The 17,217-nt window shown below is 44.3% G+C and overlaps 1 protein-coding gene across 1 annotated transcript in view; it reads left to right on the plus strand.

Annotated features, from left to right (window-relative positions):
- The window catches only part of AR (androgen receptor), a 105,464-nt gene that overhangs the window by 41,552 nt on the left and 46,695 nt on the right, over positions 1–17,217 (plus strand). The window contains exon 2 of the mRNA XM_065410304.1: positions 8,848–8,999. Within this exon, the coding sequence (XP_065266376.1) occupies positions 8,848–8,999 (152 nt within the window). The remainder of the gene's footprint in view (positions 1–8,847; positions 9,000–17,217) is intronic.

Below are 17,217 nucleotides of genomic sequence, written 5' to 3' on the forward strand. Positions count from 1 at the left end.
ACCACTGACTTAGAAGACCTTCATTAGGAAGTTGTGCTGGATCTGTTTGCCCTCTGTCTTCTTGCCAGAGCAGTCTGGAACTTCCTTAGTATCCTACTAATGTTTATTAATATCAAAATGAAGACCAAGTTCTATTTTGTGTTTACCACAGACATGCACCTATTGTTCGCCATACTTATTGCTCTCACAGGGATGCTATCTTCCACCTCCGCCCCCAGTAGCCACACATGAAAACAAGAGATGGTCAGTCTGGAAACAAACTCAAGGCTAGTTAGAAAAGGGAAACAAAAGTCAGTGTTCAAGACTGTGTGTTTACGGATTAAACTGCTCAAAGCAGTTTAAAGAATGGGATGCTTTGAAGATCCTAGGCAAAACTTGCAATTTAAATCAGTGCAGCTCAGACAATGACAACAAATTGAGGACTCAATTAATGTCAATCAAATATCAATGTACAAAAGTGCATGGATCATTCATGCTGGAAGTACATGGAATAGGCAAGAGTATTCAAAGCTAGGCACGTTCCTTGCATTTTGACTTGAATCATAAATCCTTGCATGCCTTGCCTTATCCATGCATAAGCCTTGCACTTTCACTGACATGACATTGCTTATTCAAGTACTATTTATTTAAAGTGTAATGTACGGCAGGTACCATTTTAGAGCCAATGTTTACTACCAGTGACCACATCATGGTAACTCACACACAGCAGTACTTAAGCTGGGGCAGGAGTGCTGTCTCCTCTCACTTCGAGAATAAGTGCATTTTCAGTTCATGGCTTGGTTGCTAATCCAAAACAATCAGTCAGATTTTCAGAAGTGGCAGCGGAACCGGGCTGAAAAGCAGCCAAATCTCCCCAGGGGCGAGAAGGTCTATGACTAAAGTGCTACTGCATTCTGATGATCCCCGGCTGGTAAACGGCCCAATGGGGGTCATAACCAGCTGGTGGAGAGCACCCCTGAAACGGGCAGTCATAACCAGCTCAGCTGTGCTTGGCACAGGCAAGAATCTGGCTCAGTGTGCTTTTCCACTGACATGATCGCCGTCATCCAGAATGGTTTAATCTTTCAACAGGCACTTTTAAATAATATTACACTGCAGTTAGAGTGCTTGGCTGATGAAATGATGGGAAAATCAGCACAAGTTCATTACTTTTCATTTAAGATCCCTGGACTGTTATTGGTGGTGGTGGCTGTAGTGGAGGATTAAGCCACTTCGCCAAATGTCGGGGTCTGGAAGGTTTGTTCAGTTGATCATCACTGAATCATAGAGGGCATAGAGCATGTTACTGATGTGTGTAGTGTCTGATTAGCATGCTGGGATGCTTAGTGATCAAACTGCTAGCAATAAAACAGTCATGAGACACTTTCTAATAAGGAATGGCCTGCAGGAGCCACATAGATATGGAAGGGAAGCAAATCTGCTATTTCCTGCTGCATCTTAATGATCACAAGCTCCTGAGCATTGCAGGAGAGACAGCATATGAGGAGTTTTGAAGTTACATAAGATGAATTGCAGAGTTTAGTGCCTTGGCTCCTCTTGAAAAGGATATATGTTTTATTACTCAGGTGGAAAATGTAGTGGGAGCAGTGGGAGAGTGGTTGAATGTTCTTCTCCTCTATGGTTGTGCTCGGCTTTTTGGGTGTGCTACTAAAGTCAGGCTCTTTGGAGAAATTAACTGCTGATAAACAGATGCTTACTATGAAGGATAAATAGCTCTCAATCGAGGAAGTTATCTATATGCTGAATGAGTTACAGCTTGATGTATTATTCTTCCTACAGTGCCCTGCCAGCATTATACCAAAAGTCCTCTTCCCGTGCCAAGAAGCAAGAGAGAGGCTGTTTTTTTTATCCCCCCTCTGAAAGCTGTTTTGCTCCCTTGTGAGCAGTTCTGACCTTGGCCTTCTAGTCATGAACTGAGTCTGGAATCTCTGTCCCACGTCATTACTACACAAGTTGTGTCTGCTTGCACGGCGCTATCTTCATTCTTTGAATTAGCAAGTTACTGTGACATTTGCCACACATTTTTTCAAACTCCATTTGTGTGCTTTAGAGTCCACAGCAAGGAGCTCTTTGTTTATACCTGGAGGAGGACAGCAGTGTGCAGTGGGTGAAACCAGAGGACTTTAAAAAGAACTGGAAATACCTATTTATGTAGAGGAAACGTCTTAAGTAACACAGCATGTGCTTGCTGCTTGCCAATTCCTTCTGTTCAGAGATTTAGGAACTACAACTGCTATTGGTTATTCATGATCTTACTAGCGGTAGAGTTCACTTAGAACAACTTCTAGCAGATCTAGGCTCACCACACCACCTTCCATCCCAAGGTGCCAAGAGGGTGAGGCTCCCTTTTGGCACAACTAGAATAGTTGCTACCTACATACCACACAAGAGCCAGTTTAAAGCATTGGTTGCAGTAATCTGAATGTTCCATTTGCTCATGTGCAATAAAGGCACATGCACCTTGCCTAGACTCTAGATGTGGTCTTGGCAGGTGGGTTAAGCCCATTCTAGGGTCTGGCCCCAGCTGGCAGGCACGACACTAATTTCCACCTTTGCCATGGAGTTACAGATTTAAATATGTCCTGATAGTTTGCCAGCCTCATTTCTGAACTGGGCACTCATTGATGTTAGGCTCATAGTTAGACCCACTTTCTATAGCACTGCTGTATAAAGTAACTCTTCAAAAGCAGCATGTTGTTATCCTAGTTCTGTCTCACTAACTCATTCATGTACATTTTATAATATCTTCATCTTACAAGTAAAAATAAAAAACAACTGCTCTCCCTCTAAGATCAAGGGCATACCAGAAAAATTAAGTAGCATTCATTCTGCTTCATACATCATTGACAATGGCTTTGAGCAATAAAGATCCTGGGATAGGAACTTGGTTAGCAGTTTGGTTGATGATGCAGGACATAATCTTTTGAAGTTCTGTTGGCTTTGCAGATCTGATCGCAATAAGGCTGTATTGATGTGAAACTAAACAAATGGAGGAGCCATGGGAGCCAAATTCTTCCATGATATAAATTCATTGAAGTTAGTGGCGTTACACCAGGGATGAATTTGGCCCAGTGAGCCTTACTACCTTTCTACATATGGCAAGATCTCTACTTTTGTATCTACAGTTGGAAATCTAACTATCTGTTTGTGCCCACAAATCAAGTGGATAAGCATCTAAATGCTAGTATTTTACAAAACTGGGTGTGCAAAATTAGAGACCGGATGGAGGCTCTTCTATCGATAGAGATACCCATCTGCACGTGCACACACACGTGCACATACATGGACACACGAATCTGTTGCCGAGAATTATTTTAAAATCTGCCATGTCAGTGTTGTGCCTGACAAGCTTTAATTATTATCTTGCCTTGAAACTTTAAGCAATTAAGCTACAAAAATTGCTCATTCCAGAATTGCACATTCATGCTGATATCACTAAAACAGCTGCTGCAGAAATGGAGAGGTAAACAACAGGGAGGCATATTTACTTCTTTTCCATAATAAATAGATAGGATAAGGGGAGGAAGAACTTAAGATTTGCCATGTGGAAAAGGATAAATTAAGTAATTTTCAGATTTCAGACTCTATCCAATGGAAAGAAAAATATTGCAGACCATTAAAGGAGAGGTGGGTAGTGTATCTAGGACAGCAGCAAATCCTGCAGTGTGAGGACATTTGCTACAAAACTGTTATTTTTGTGCCACCTGTGTTACAATAGTGTCTAGGAACCTCAGTTGAGGACAAGTGCCCCGTTGTGCTAGGTGCTGTACAGACATGCTCCAAAGAAGACAATCCCTGCCCCAGAGAGTTCACCATCCCTATAACAGCTGGGATGCAAAGGGTGGAAAAAATAGACAAGTTGGGAAAGGGCCAGAGGACAATGTAACAAAATGTTTATGGCATTAGCACATGCATAATATATAGCAGTTATATTGCAGTAAGCATATATCTCTTTCCATTTCATCTACCTGTCAAATAAAAGAGAACATAAATTTACAGCCTTGTAAATTGAGATCATCAGGGAAGGAGAGTTCAATGTCCTGTGACTGTGCAATGGAATATTCCCCAGAAGTGTGGCTCCTTATTCTTTAATAAAAAGGACATGGAAAACCAGTTTCGACTCAAACTTTTCTCTAAAGGAAACTTCCAGTGTAACTTGGCATTTATTTTGATCACCACATCTAATTACAAAGAAGAGAAAATTGCTCCCAAAATTCAGTTAACCTTTGGACTGTAAAATTAAATTGTTGGTCTTGATCTTCAGCTGCAGCTCGGGAGGATTCTGTATAGCTATGGGGTGAGGGGCACAAAGGTGAGAACATTACTGGATGATGCAGCTGATAGCTAGATCAGGTAGGTAAATGTAGAGACAAAGCCAAGCCTGATTCTCATCTCACTTACACCCTCTAACTCCATTGACTTCATTGGACTTGTCCCTGATTTACAATAGTGCAAGTGAATGCAGAATTAGACCCTTGAACTATTAGGTGAAATCCTGCCCCCAGTGACGTGAACGGCAAACTCCCATTCACTTCAATAAATCCAGGATTTTATCTTCTATCTTTAAGGGTGAAACTTTAAAAAGTGTTTGCATGCTTCTGAAAATCTGGCCCTAAACTAGTTGAAAGGCAAACTGCAGTGATACTATCCTTTAAGGAAGGTCTGTTTTGTGGCTGATAGGGTCAAAAATTTAAAAAGGATGTTTACTATGTTCACAGAATACGAGGGCTTTTCTACATGGGAAAGTTTTGTCAGTATAATCTAATATGTGAATTTAAACCAATATAGTTATACTGACCCACCAACCTCTCCCCGAAGTGGACACTCTTATTCTGGTATAAGAGTGGCCTTTTTTCAATTTAGCTTATGTCTCTTGAGAAGGGAGGGGTTTAAGCTAAACTAAAAAAACCCACTCATACCAGAGTAAGTGTGTCCAGAATAAGGGAAGTCTAGGGGTACAACTACACTGGAACATCTGGTAAAACTTTCCTATGTAGACAAGGCCTAAGAGTTTGACCCTGCAGCCCTTACTCATGTGAGTAGTCTCACTGGGGTTACTCATGGGATTAGGGATGCAGGACCTAGCCCTACATTTTAAAGAAGCTTTTAATAACCTGCTTTGCCTAATTAATTGTGAAACTCACATAAAGAAAGGTACAACAAACAGCGCTCCCGTTTCATGTGACAATGCTATTAGTTTGGAGTAGCAAAAATATAAATCCATTATGAAATAATAAAGAGTTGGAACTCAAGTGGGAAAAGTTGGGAACTGGGACCTGCAAATAATGCATGTGCATTTGTTTAATTAAGCCTTATTTTCACAGGCAGCTCTTCCTGAGTGCACAGGCTTCCTCTTGAATCATATGCCAAAGTGCAGAAATGCCTGTGATACTGCAGAGCACACAGGCACACTGGGCAAAGGCTAACGGGAACCAGTCCAATGGCAGATAAATATGGACTGAATCCATGATAGATTACAGTTGTGGGTGGGGCTAGGGGGAACCACCAGGAAGCCTCACTATGCTCTGAGGTCTGTGTAAGTGACAGGAGCACTGGACAGTGAAAATAGGAAACTCAAGGGACATTTTCCTCACTGTTTGTAATCAGCTCCCTGGAAGCTTGAAACTGTCATCTGTTTCCTTGGTAATTTTGTTTGGTTTTCTCCATCATTTGTTCACATTAGGAGTGCGATCCTGCAATGTTTCTTCCTGTGTGTAACGATTATTCAACTGAGTAAAGATTGCAGGATTTGTTACTGAAGGGTTGTTCACTCCTAGTTTGATTTTCAGTAGCACATTTATTAAAGTATGTGCAGGGTTAAACTAGATCTAGAGGTTATATGGATTTTGCAAACAGATAGAAGAAAAGGCAGGTTAAAATTTGAGCCAAACAGATGTTAGTGTCCCTTTCCATATTACGTGATATTAAGCATTATTTGCCTAGCACTCTGTAGGTGTTACTGCAAACAAATCGTAAATAAGAAACTAACAATAAAATATGATCGAACTTCCCAATGTCACTGCCAGTACATGCATTATCTAGTAACTCTGATACACAGTCTTCATGCCATGTCTTCTTGAAAATCAGCTGCTGAACATATGTGATTTAGTGAGTCACACAGCTGCACAGAGTGTATATCAGAGGACAGGTTAAAGGCGTAAGTTTTCATGTCAGAGAAAAGGCTCTGAATTGTAGATTAATAAGTGTAAGATGACAGTTAAGTGGTTAGATAAGAAGAAAAACATTCACTGTGTATTGTTATTGTTCTGAATTTAATATTTGTACATTGTGCCATTTGGGTATAGCCCATGGTGGGGTGGGGTGCAGAGCTACCCTGATGAAGCAGGAGGCATTCTGCCTTGTGGGAAATAATATGCTTTCCAGAGCTCCCCCTGGCACACAGAGGCAGCTCATCTGCTACTACATCTTTATGCGGGGTGCAGACTGCTCCCCTCACTCCACACAGCCAGCTGGCTCTGCTGGCCAGTGCATTGGGAGGAGATTGAGCTATTACTTCACCTCCTGCCCACTCCTCCATGCCACCTTAGTTCTGGGTTTTGGCTCAGCACTTATGTGGGCTGTACAGTGAATAGGGGAAGGCTCTTATGCCCTGCATTGCACTCAGTGGGGGCCAGCAGAATCTGGCCCAAATTGAGCAATGACATGACCCCTGCCCCAAGGAAATGACAGTCCAAAATGATTTCGACAGAACTGGCAGTTGGAGCAAACAAACCAGGGGGTTACTGCATCATCCTAGTGCACGCCCATGCTCTGTCCATTCCAGTCCCTGCTCTGTATTAGCGTGTTACAAACCCAGGTTTGATTCACCATCCCTGTCTCTGCTCGCTGGGCTGACAGATGGTGACAATGCTGAGCAAGCAGCATACTCACCCATGGGGCGGGAATGTGCAATCCCCCTGGATGTTTAATAAGTATCACTGGTGGGCTGGACTGCAAAGAGCTTTCTGGCCAGTTACAACATCTTGAAGGTGGTCATGCATTCCAAATGGGATAGAGATATTGGGGGTGGGGGTGGGAGGAGAGATATTGTCCTCAGGGTTGCACTGGGGATATGAGAGAGTGCTCCTTTGGAGGAGGAAAGGTTCAGGTGAAATATCTGATTCGGTGGGGGTGGGGAGAGGGGCCCATCCCCACAGCCTGTTGGATAGTTTTGCATTAGTTGATAGACTTGTTGAAAAGAAGTCCTTCTGTCAGCCTGAGTGTTTTACCAGTCAGCCCAGCATGTCTGCTCATAATCGAGTCCTGCTGTTTCACTGGCAGTTGTAATGGTGGCTGGCTCACCTACGGTTGGAATTCATTCAAAGGGAAGTGCTGTGGCAGGGCTTCCCACTCTGCTGTTTTCTTTATGCAGTTGAGGGCCGCGGGGGCTTGTTTGAGAGGGATTTGAGTGCTGGATTGACAGCTCTGGTGACTGAGGTCCTCTCTCTACCAAGGGGGTACCACACACACGGGGTGCAGCAGCAGCATCATTCACTCTCTCTCCGTGACAGGGATCTTAGCCCTGACAGGTGGAGCCATCTCTAGGTCTAAGAAAGGAGTTCAGTCTTTGGCCTGTCAGCTGAATAGCCAATGGTGGTGATTGTAGCTGAGGTTTTGGGGTGTGTTTTGTGATGCTTGCTAGGAATTAGATTGACTCCACAATGAACTTTGATCACTGCTGATACCAGTGACCTTGTAATGAAATGCTCTATAGCCCATTGCTGGTCACTGAGCTATCCAGTCCCCTCTTGGGCTATGTTTTTGAGACATGACTGAAGAGAGTTATGGAGCCAAATCGTTCCATTTAAGGTATCGGTTCAGTGGCATGGATGTTTGCAGCTCTTGGGGTATCAATGGAAACTTCACTATTTCATAAAATATTATTATGATTTATGATTTGCATTGCCTGGTGCGTAGGAGCCCCATTCACAGGACAGGACCCCCCTTGCCTTACGCACTGTACAAAGACAGAAAACGAAGATGGTCCCTGGCCCAGTTCTAGCTATTAGTCCTTATTGTTACTGCATGGGAGATCACAGGGTTAATGTTTGGATCTGGACTTTGGCTCTGTAGGCCAGTAGATACAGGGAGCACTGCAGAGACTGCACTCTCAAACCTGGTGTGAGGGGAGCAAGTGCCTCCTGTTTTCAGCAGGGCCTTCTCCATCTGCACTGGATCAGTGATAGAAGGAGTCCTGTCTGCCCATCCTTAACTGAAAGAAGGTCTATGCAGCCACCACTGTGCCTTCAGAGAGGGATGTGTTGCAAACCTAGCCGGGAGAAAGAGAGAGGAGAGGAGCAGCCTGCAAGAGGCTTGATGGTATTGCAAAAATTAAATTGTTCAGATTAAAAATCAAAGGGCCAAATTAATCCTCAGTGAAACAGCACTGACTTTGATGGATTTGGCCCAAATAGCCGACTGACAATGCAGGGTCTTTGCAGTGCTATACCGCATTTGGGCTTGAGTCCTGAAGCCACAGCTAAGTTGGCAGTACAGTGGCCTGTTCCAAAGAGGCGCCTTATGGATCTAACCCCCGGAAGCCTCAGCAAGACAGGACTGAGTTATGAGCACTGGGTCTGATGCTGCTCTCACTCATACTATACACTAAGAGTAATCCCCCCGCCAAAGTCAGCAGGGTGACACTAGCGTGAAACTAGCGTGCTGTCAGAGTGGAGCCTCAGCTCTATTGTTTCCCGCCTTCATACGTGTGACCCCTCCTGTTTCTTGAGTCTAGTGTTTTGAAGTGAGCAGTCTCCCAAGCACTGCACGCTGAGCTCACCCACAGCTCACCTAGACCGTGTTTGTTGACTCTCTTTATCTTGCTCCCTTTCTCTTTTATCCCTGAAGGTTGGAGGCTGGCAGGGACCACGTTTTGCCCATTGACTATTACTTTCCACCGCAGAAGACTTGCCTGATTTGCGGCGATGAAGCTTCTGGGTGCCACTACGGAGCTCTCACCTGCGGCAGCTGCAAAGTCTTCTTCAAAAGGGCAGCTGAAGGTAATTCACCTCTGTTCAGATCACACAGAGACATCCGAGAACAAGCCCTCCAGCCCTGACATCTCCTATTTCCCAGGGCAGGGCTGCCTGAGGGCCTTGTACTTCACTCACAAAACACATTCTCTCATGAGAAACAAATGCATTAATTACATAAAATGTCCATGGGCATTAGCAGCATCGTTAAATGTCTGAGGAGGACATTCCTACCTTCTTAGGAAGTTGAGCTTCCCTGATGGCTCTGAGGAGCCTGTGGTGCAGAGGGAAGCAGAGACCTGACGGATGGGCAGAGAACGCTGAGGGACCCTGAATTCCTTAACACAGAAAAGAAAATTGGTTTCCTTACTGTACCTTTGTCATTCCACATTACAGACCAGTCACAGAAAAAAATACCAATAACCAGAGCCTGGACCAGCCCACCGTCCTTTCTGACACATGCTGCTGGGAGTGGGCTAAGGAGCAGAGTCAGTTAGTTCTCCCTCGCCCATCTGACTTTTACACACTGCCTATCTGTGGTCACCATATTCCCATCCGCCTATATGGGTCACCATATTCCCATCCGCCTATCTGTGGTCTAAAATCCAAATATCATAATCCAGTATTTTCTCCCTATTCCCTTTCCTGTTTCCCATTTCCTAGTATCCCCTCCATCAATATGTGCACTCATGACTGTCCCATTAACAGTCCCATTAACATCCTGAGAATGATAGTGCTTCCATGGTGCCCGAAACACTAGTTCAGGAACAATGCTCTGTCCTCCTTTGTGCCTTTACCTCTATAACCAGTGCCACTTTCATGTTCTAGGCCTCAGTCCACGAGCCTCCTGGAGTAAATATGAACCCAGGTGTTCCCCTGCACTGGTCGAATTTTTACCCGGTTGTCCTTTACATTTAAAATGAAAATAAACTAGTCAGGCAGGTTTTTAGGCTGGATGGTAAGAAATGCCAACGCTTTAAAACTGCAGATCAAAAGCATGCTCTCTTGCCCGCAGTTCAAGGCTGTCTATTGATCAGGCCCATATATTTGGTAACATAAGCTCTCCTGTCAATTACAGAAGAGTTAACTTTGACTTTTGGAGAGTGTTTAACTGCATTGATCATGATTTTTCCTTAATGCTACCATCTATTCAATGCACCAGCTGCTAATAGTAATAAGTCAAATGCTGTTTTTTATAATATTATTGTAACAGGAAGGCATTGCTGCTTATCAGCTAGTAGTGCATAGTATTAGGAGTCAGCACTCTCTTGCTTCTGTCCTTGGCTGCATTCACTGTGTGACTTTGGGCTTTCACTTCTCTGTACCTCAACTTTACCCATCTGTGAAATGGGGATAGTAATTCTTAACAGAGGAAATGATCAACCCATGCTGTGAAATGGAAGCCTACATTGCACTGTCACATCATCTGTCGCACGTGGGCTAATAGGAGCATGAAAAACAACGGACAGGTCTACACTACCGCTTACGTCGAACTAACTTATGTTGCTCAGAGGTGTGAAAAAGACACCCTTCTGAGCGATGCAAGTTACAGAGACCTATGCACTGTCCACACTGGCGCTATGTCTTGTGGAGGTGGAGTAATTGTGCTGCTGTTGGCTTAGAGCGTCTTCACCAGAAGCGCTACAGCAGCACAGCTACGCCGATGTAGCGCTTCTAGTGTAGGCCTGCCCCAATGTTATAATTATGTGGACTGGGGGAAGAAAGAGCAGTTTAGGTGGTGGATAGTGCTCTGATAGTTCAGTTAATTCTTCACAACACACGGATGGAAACTCATCCCATCTGCCACCCCTAGCCCAGCCCCAGTTATACCAACCAGCCCATCACCTTCATCCTCATAGAATAATCACAATGAACAATCTGTGCAATTACAGAGTCTGATTCTCCTCTCACACGGTGCACGTCAGAAATAACTCCATTTACTTCACTGCTGTGAGAGGCCATATCATCTGCTACCTTTCAGTCAAGGATCTCCAAATTCCTGTACTACAGCTGGTCAAATAGTATTTTCACATCACATATTTGACATTTGGGGGCACAAATTGTGGAATAAATCAGCTTCATATACATTTTTTCACTGCTGCACTAGCTGTCTAGATGGTCAAATGCAGTGGGTCAGATCCTCAGGTGATGTACATTGGCACAGATCTATTGAAGTCAATGGAGCTGTGTTGATTTACACCAGCTAAGGATCTGGTGTAATTTTTCAGATACATCATTCAGAATTTGTCCCATCACCAATTGGTGAATAATTCATTCATTAGGAGAGTTTGAAATCATTTGACAAGCTCTGCTGTCACAAAGCTGGGCAGGTCCCATTTCCCTCTGTGTGACAGAAGGGGAAACTGAAGCATTGGGTGCTTAACCTACTTGCCAATGTCAAACAGTGAGTAACTGCAGAGTGAGGAGTGGGATCTGGAGTCTGTTGATCCCCATTTCGGTATGCCTGGGTATTTGGGCTGCTTGATCCTTTCTGGTTGATTTTGTATTGCTGAGTTGCTTTGTGATAGGTGCCTTTCTAATGGGGTATGTAACAAAAATGAACAAATCAGTAATATGGTACGTAATAGCTTAACACAGGGGTGGCCAACCTGTGGCTCCAGAGCCACATGCCACTCTTCAGAAGTTAATATGCAGCTTCTTGTGTAGGCACCGGCTCCGGGGCTGGAGCTACAGGCGCCAACTTTCCAATGGGCCGGGGGGTGCTCACTGCTCAACTCCTGGCTCTGCCACAGGCCCAGCCCCCACTACCCCCCTTTCTGCCCCCTCCCCTGAGCCTGCTGTGCCCTCACTCCTCCCCCCAGAGCCTCCTGCATGCCACAAAACAGCTGATTGGGAGGTGCAGGGAGGGAGGGGGAGAGGCTGATCAGCGGGGCTGCCGGTGGGTGGGAGGTGCTGAGAGCTGATGGGGGGCTGCTGACATATAACTGTGGCTCTTTGGCAATGTACATTGGTAAATTCTGGCTCCTTCTCAGGCTCAGGTTGGCAACCCCTGGTTTAACATTTCAACGCAACACAGAAGTTTTTTCTTACCATCAGGTTTAACTACCATCTGGATATTTTATTTGAATTTTATCTGGATCATTATTTGAAAGAACATTTGAGTAACTCAAGTAAAAGGGAACTAAAATAATTTGTTAATGGATACTGTCCCCATTCAGCATCTTCAGCCATAATGAAAGGTGACTGACCTCGCTTCCTGGAGTGCCTCCCAATCTATTTGTTTCATTCTCGTTCAGATCCAGGGGCTTTCTCAGTTTAACCGCCAGGCATCCTCATAGCAAAACCTTCATGCAAGTTCGCACAATTGGACTTGTTTGCCAGAGTCAGGACTGAAATAGCAGGGGTGTTGTAACTTGGCATTGAGTTACGTTGGCAGAGCTGATTGGGGAACCCAGGACTGGAATAACAGGAGGTGCTGCATGTCAGGAGTGAGAAAGCCGACACCCTGGCCTATCTGCGCTATGCTTTATAATATAGACAGCTGTCATCTCCTTCATGGAGTAAATTCACAGATTCCTTTAAAAAGGGATTTACTGTTGTTCCAAGTTCTGGGCTGTGTGTGGCGTGTCAGCAATATTTTATTGTTTTATTTATAAATTAGGATCATATAACATAAGGTCATAATTCTTCTTGCATCAGGTTCTTTCCTTTCCCTTGACAGAGTAATTAGAATAAAACATGTTTGCCTGATGCACTAAATTGCAAGACAGGGGGGAGGGGAAGGGCAATGGTCTCCAACTGGAAAAACTCGTTGGTATGTTGTTCTATTTTCAGCTACCAAGCAATGTTGTCTCTATGTGTAAAGGGTCAGAGTATAAATGAAAACTTTCTTTTGCTATATCAGATTCTGATCCATTTAGTTTTGCAGGGCAAGGCTTTGTTTGCAGTATCAATAGTGCAGCCGGAATGAAAAGCCTGCTAGCTCTTCCTCTAGAACCCGCCTCTGCTCCCTTTACATCCAGGAGTTAGTAACTGAAACCCCCTTTCCCCTCTCATATGGACACCTTGGGCAAAGTTCTGTGCTGGTATCAATTGGTGCAGCTCCATTGACCTTAATGGAATTTCACCCAATTACACCAGCAGAGAACTTGGCTCCTTAAAATGCTACATTTGAGCTCAGAAAGATATTTATGGTTGTGACACAATCATGAAAATAGGGAGCTTTTTCTCGTTGAGGATCAGAATTGGCAGGTGTTTGCTGCCTCTTTACAAATGGGAAGACATATGTAGATCCCACATTGGAGAGAATCATGCACCAGTAAGAATGCCTGGTCCATTAACCTGGAGAATGAACGCAGGTCTGGCAGACACAGAGTTAATAGCTTTGATTAGGGTTTTGTTTTTAGCCATCTAGATGAAACACAGATGAAAACTCTTAATGGGGAAGAGAAGAAATTAGAAACCAACTGCAGGTGAAGGCAAATAATCCCTGTTGATTTTGATTGGGCAAACGGAGAGACCAGAGGGCTAGAAAAGCCAAGAGGTGGTTGCACTAACCTAATGCTGTTTGCTTCTGCTATCTAGTTTCTTTGCTATCTTAGACTAGGGCTTCTGCATGGCTTTGTTTATAGATGTTGCAACACTCACTGCTCTCCCACTTGTGTGCGAGAGGTGGAGATTTTCCAACTAGAAAGTGATTTGAGGGTGTGTTACATAGGAACTAGTGGGAGGCAATTTAGGTCACCTAAATCAAGATTTTTAACCTAGATAATCTGAAGTGAAAGTGTAAGGCAGGAATTCACTGTGCTACTCAGCCCTTGAGGCTTTTATACTACATCACACTATAATGCATTTTATTTAACAAATAATTGAACCAAGAAGGATAACTTTGTGTTTTGCTTTACCTTGCAGGGCATGGATATAGCCTGAAGTGCCCTTATTTTGGGAAGGGGGTGGTAAATGAGGGTTCTTACCACTTTCTACCTTTGATTCCATATTTGTAACAGTTTTCGTACTCCCTTTGGGTAATTTTCCATGGACAATCCCTTTGCTTCTTGCACAGATGTAAACTTGAAATCTGGGATTCCTCACCCTCCAATACATTTTTACTTCTTTAGATTTCTATAGGCACTTTTTTAGGATTATCTGAAAAGCTCTGGGTAGGTTCCTTTGGTGTACTCTAAAAATACAGACCAACAAAACCAAACACAGCAGTTTTCCCAAACCAGAAAAACACTCCCTTTACCACGGATTCATACCAGCAGCTTGCAGCAAACTCCTCCCTCTCCAAAAGCTAGGGAGAAGAAATGGGTTGTTTAGTGTGCTGTGAAGATCAACACATTCAGGCTATTGGGGGGTGGGGGGTACCTATATGTCTAGATACTTCTTTGGCCCTCATCACAGTATCTGGATAACAATTAGCTGTTGTACATAGCTGCAAAGATTTCAAAACTGTAAACAGGGGTGTTGGGGCAGAAAACTTCATAGAAATACATTGCACTGGGAGAGACAGAAGGGTAAAATATGTTTTTCCAAAGAATAATAATCAATACCTTGGGACTGTCACTCCTTTATAAAGAGGGCTTGTTGGTTTGTGCGGTACTTTGAGCTTCAAGGACAGAAGCTCACTCTCCTCTTAATAAAAAACATGACTAACTCTTTCCACCAGGACTTGCAATCTTGACCACAAGATGCTGGAACAGTGGCAAAAAGGCATAAATCTTTCCTCCTCAGTAGCCCATCAGCTGTCTGGATTTATAACGTTCTAAGGCACACGTAGGGCCAGGTTAAATACAGGCTGGTTCCAAAACTTGTGTGCATAGATTCTTCAGCCCTGACGTGGGCTTCCTCATTGCAAGCGGGATGGGCTGGAATTAATTAATTTTTTAAATCAAATCTGGCATTTCTTTTGCTCAGAATGTGGTCCCATTCTGCATCCTGAATGGTAAGGAATCCAGACAGGCCAGTTTTTGTTTTTTCTCTTTCCTGGTGGAAGGTTATGCTGTAACTGTTCCACCAGGCATGTTCTCTGCTTCCAAAGAAAAAGAATAATCATTCTTGCTTTTAAGCCCTCCGCAATACACAGAGAGGAAAAAAACCCAAGAAACCCTTCCATCTAAGTGACTTTATTATGCTTTCATTTTACGTGACCAGAGCGGAGTCAGGCAATGAGTAAGGGCTGCAGATCTTTGGCGTTCACAGCAGCATTCTTGCACCTTGTCAGGGGTAGTGATCAGAATAGCATGTTATTTTAAAAGTCGTCTAATCCTGAGAGAAGATTCATGGTCCTGATTGCTCCTTCCCACAGAAAAATCCACAAAGGAGCCAGCGCGTGTGCATGTGGAGGGATCTGTCAGGTTTATTCTATTTTGATCCCTTCCATCTCCTGCTGTGTTCAGCTCCCAAAACCTGCAGATCCCCTGAGATCTCATGAAAGCTTGGGGGCCATCTGGGGCAGTTCTGGGGCCCTCTGCCCCCAATGTTCCCTAGCAGAAGGGCACTGAAGCCACGCTGCCAGGAAGTTCACTGCCTGAAGTTGCCTCTGGATCCTTTCCTCAGAGGACTCTCATGGTGCAGAGGGGGCTCAATGGAAAAGTGAATGCAGCAAGAGACTGAGTTAACTTTTTGGCAGATTCCCTTCAGGGTCAGTGTGTGGCCCTTTTGGCCCCCTCCCCACTGCTGGGATTAGGGTGACAGTGCACTGCAGGCCGCTGACCCCCATTTTTGGACTCAGGCAGTGTGCTCGATTCAGCCTGGCTTGATGATTTTTCCGGCAGGCAAGTAAAATCAGTTTATTTTCCATTACTTTTCTTGGTGCTCCTGTGACATTCTATACCTTGGGGGAGCGTGGTGTAACCTCCATATTCCTCATTTTCATATAATTGTGATCTTATGTATAAAGCATGCCTTGTAAGGTATCGGGGAAAGGTTATGATCTGCTGAAAGTCATTTCTCTATCCATATATGTATATCATTAATGCATATGAAGTTATGAGAATTGTGTAGTATGGTTGTCACTAAAACATGCTGTAAGTTGGGGGAATCAGTCGGATATTAGCTCCCCAGAGGCAACAGCAAGGAAAGTAACCAACACCCGGGTGGGGTGTCAAACAAACCATCAGTAGTCCAGCCATAGTCCAGCAGGGGAGCTACAATGCAATGACTCACCTGCATGAGGCCATACCTGGGCAGCAGTGACCATGAGATGGTTGAGTTCAGGACCCTCACAAAAGGAAGAAAGGAGAGTAGCAAAATATGGACCCAGGACTTCAGAAAAGCAGACTTTGACTCCCTCAGGGAACTGATGGGCAGGATCCCCTGGGATGCAAATATGAGGGGGGAAAGGAGTCCAGGAAAGCTGGCTGTATTTTAAAGAAGCCTTATTGAGAGCATAGGAACAAACCATCCCAATGTGCAGAAAGTATCAGAGGGGTAGCTCTGTTAGTCTGTATCCACAAAAACAATGAGGAGTCCGGTGGCACCTTAAAGACTAACAGATTTGACTAATCTGTTAGTCTTTAATGTGCCACTGGAGTCCTCGATGTGCAGAAAGAATAGCAAATATGGCAGGCAACCAGCTTGGCTTAACAGTGAAATCTTTGGTGAGCTTAAACTCAAAAAGGAAGCTTATAAGAAGTGGAAACTTTGGTCAGATGACTAGGGAGGAGTATAATAATATTTCTCTGATATGCAGGCGTGTAATCAGGAAGGCCAAAACACAACTGGAGTTGCAGCTAGCAAGGGATGTGAAGGGTAACAAGAAGGGTTTCTACAGGTATGTTAGCAACAAGAAAAAGGTCAGGGAAAGTGTGGGACCCTTAATGAATGGGGGAGGCAACCTAGTGACAGATGTGGAAAAAGCTGAAGTACTTGATGCTTTTTTTGCTTCGGTCTTCACAGACAAGGTCAGCTCCTACACTGCTGCCCTGGGCAGCACAGTATGGGGAGGAGGTGAGCAGCCCTCAGTGGTGAAAGAACAGGTTAAGGGCTATTTAGAAAAGCTGAACATGCACAAGTCCACGGGTCCAGATCTAATGCATCCGAGGGTGTTGAGGGAATTGACTGATGTGATTGCAGAGCCATTGGCCATTATCTGTGAAAACTTGTGGCGATCGGGGGAGGTCCCGGACGATTGGAAAAAGGCAAATATAGTGCCCATATTTAAAAAAAGGGAAGGAGAACCTGGGGAACTACAGAACGGTCAGCCTCAACTCAGTCCCTGGAAAAATCATGGAGCAGGTCCTCAAGGAAACCATTTTGAAGCACTTGGAGGAGAGGAAGTTGA

Source organism: Emys orbicularis, chromosome 9 (genome assembly GCF_028017835.1).
Source record: "Emys orbicularis isolate rEmyOrb1 chromosome 9, rEmyOrb1.hap1, whole genome shotgun sequence".
Taxonomy (NCBI): Eukaryota; Metazoa; Chordata; order Testudines; family Emydidae; genus Emys; species Emys orbicularis.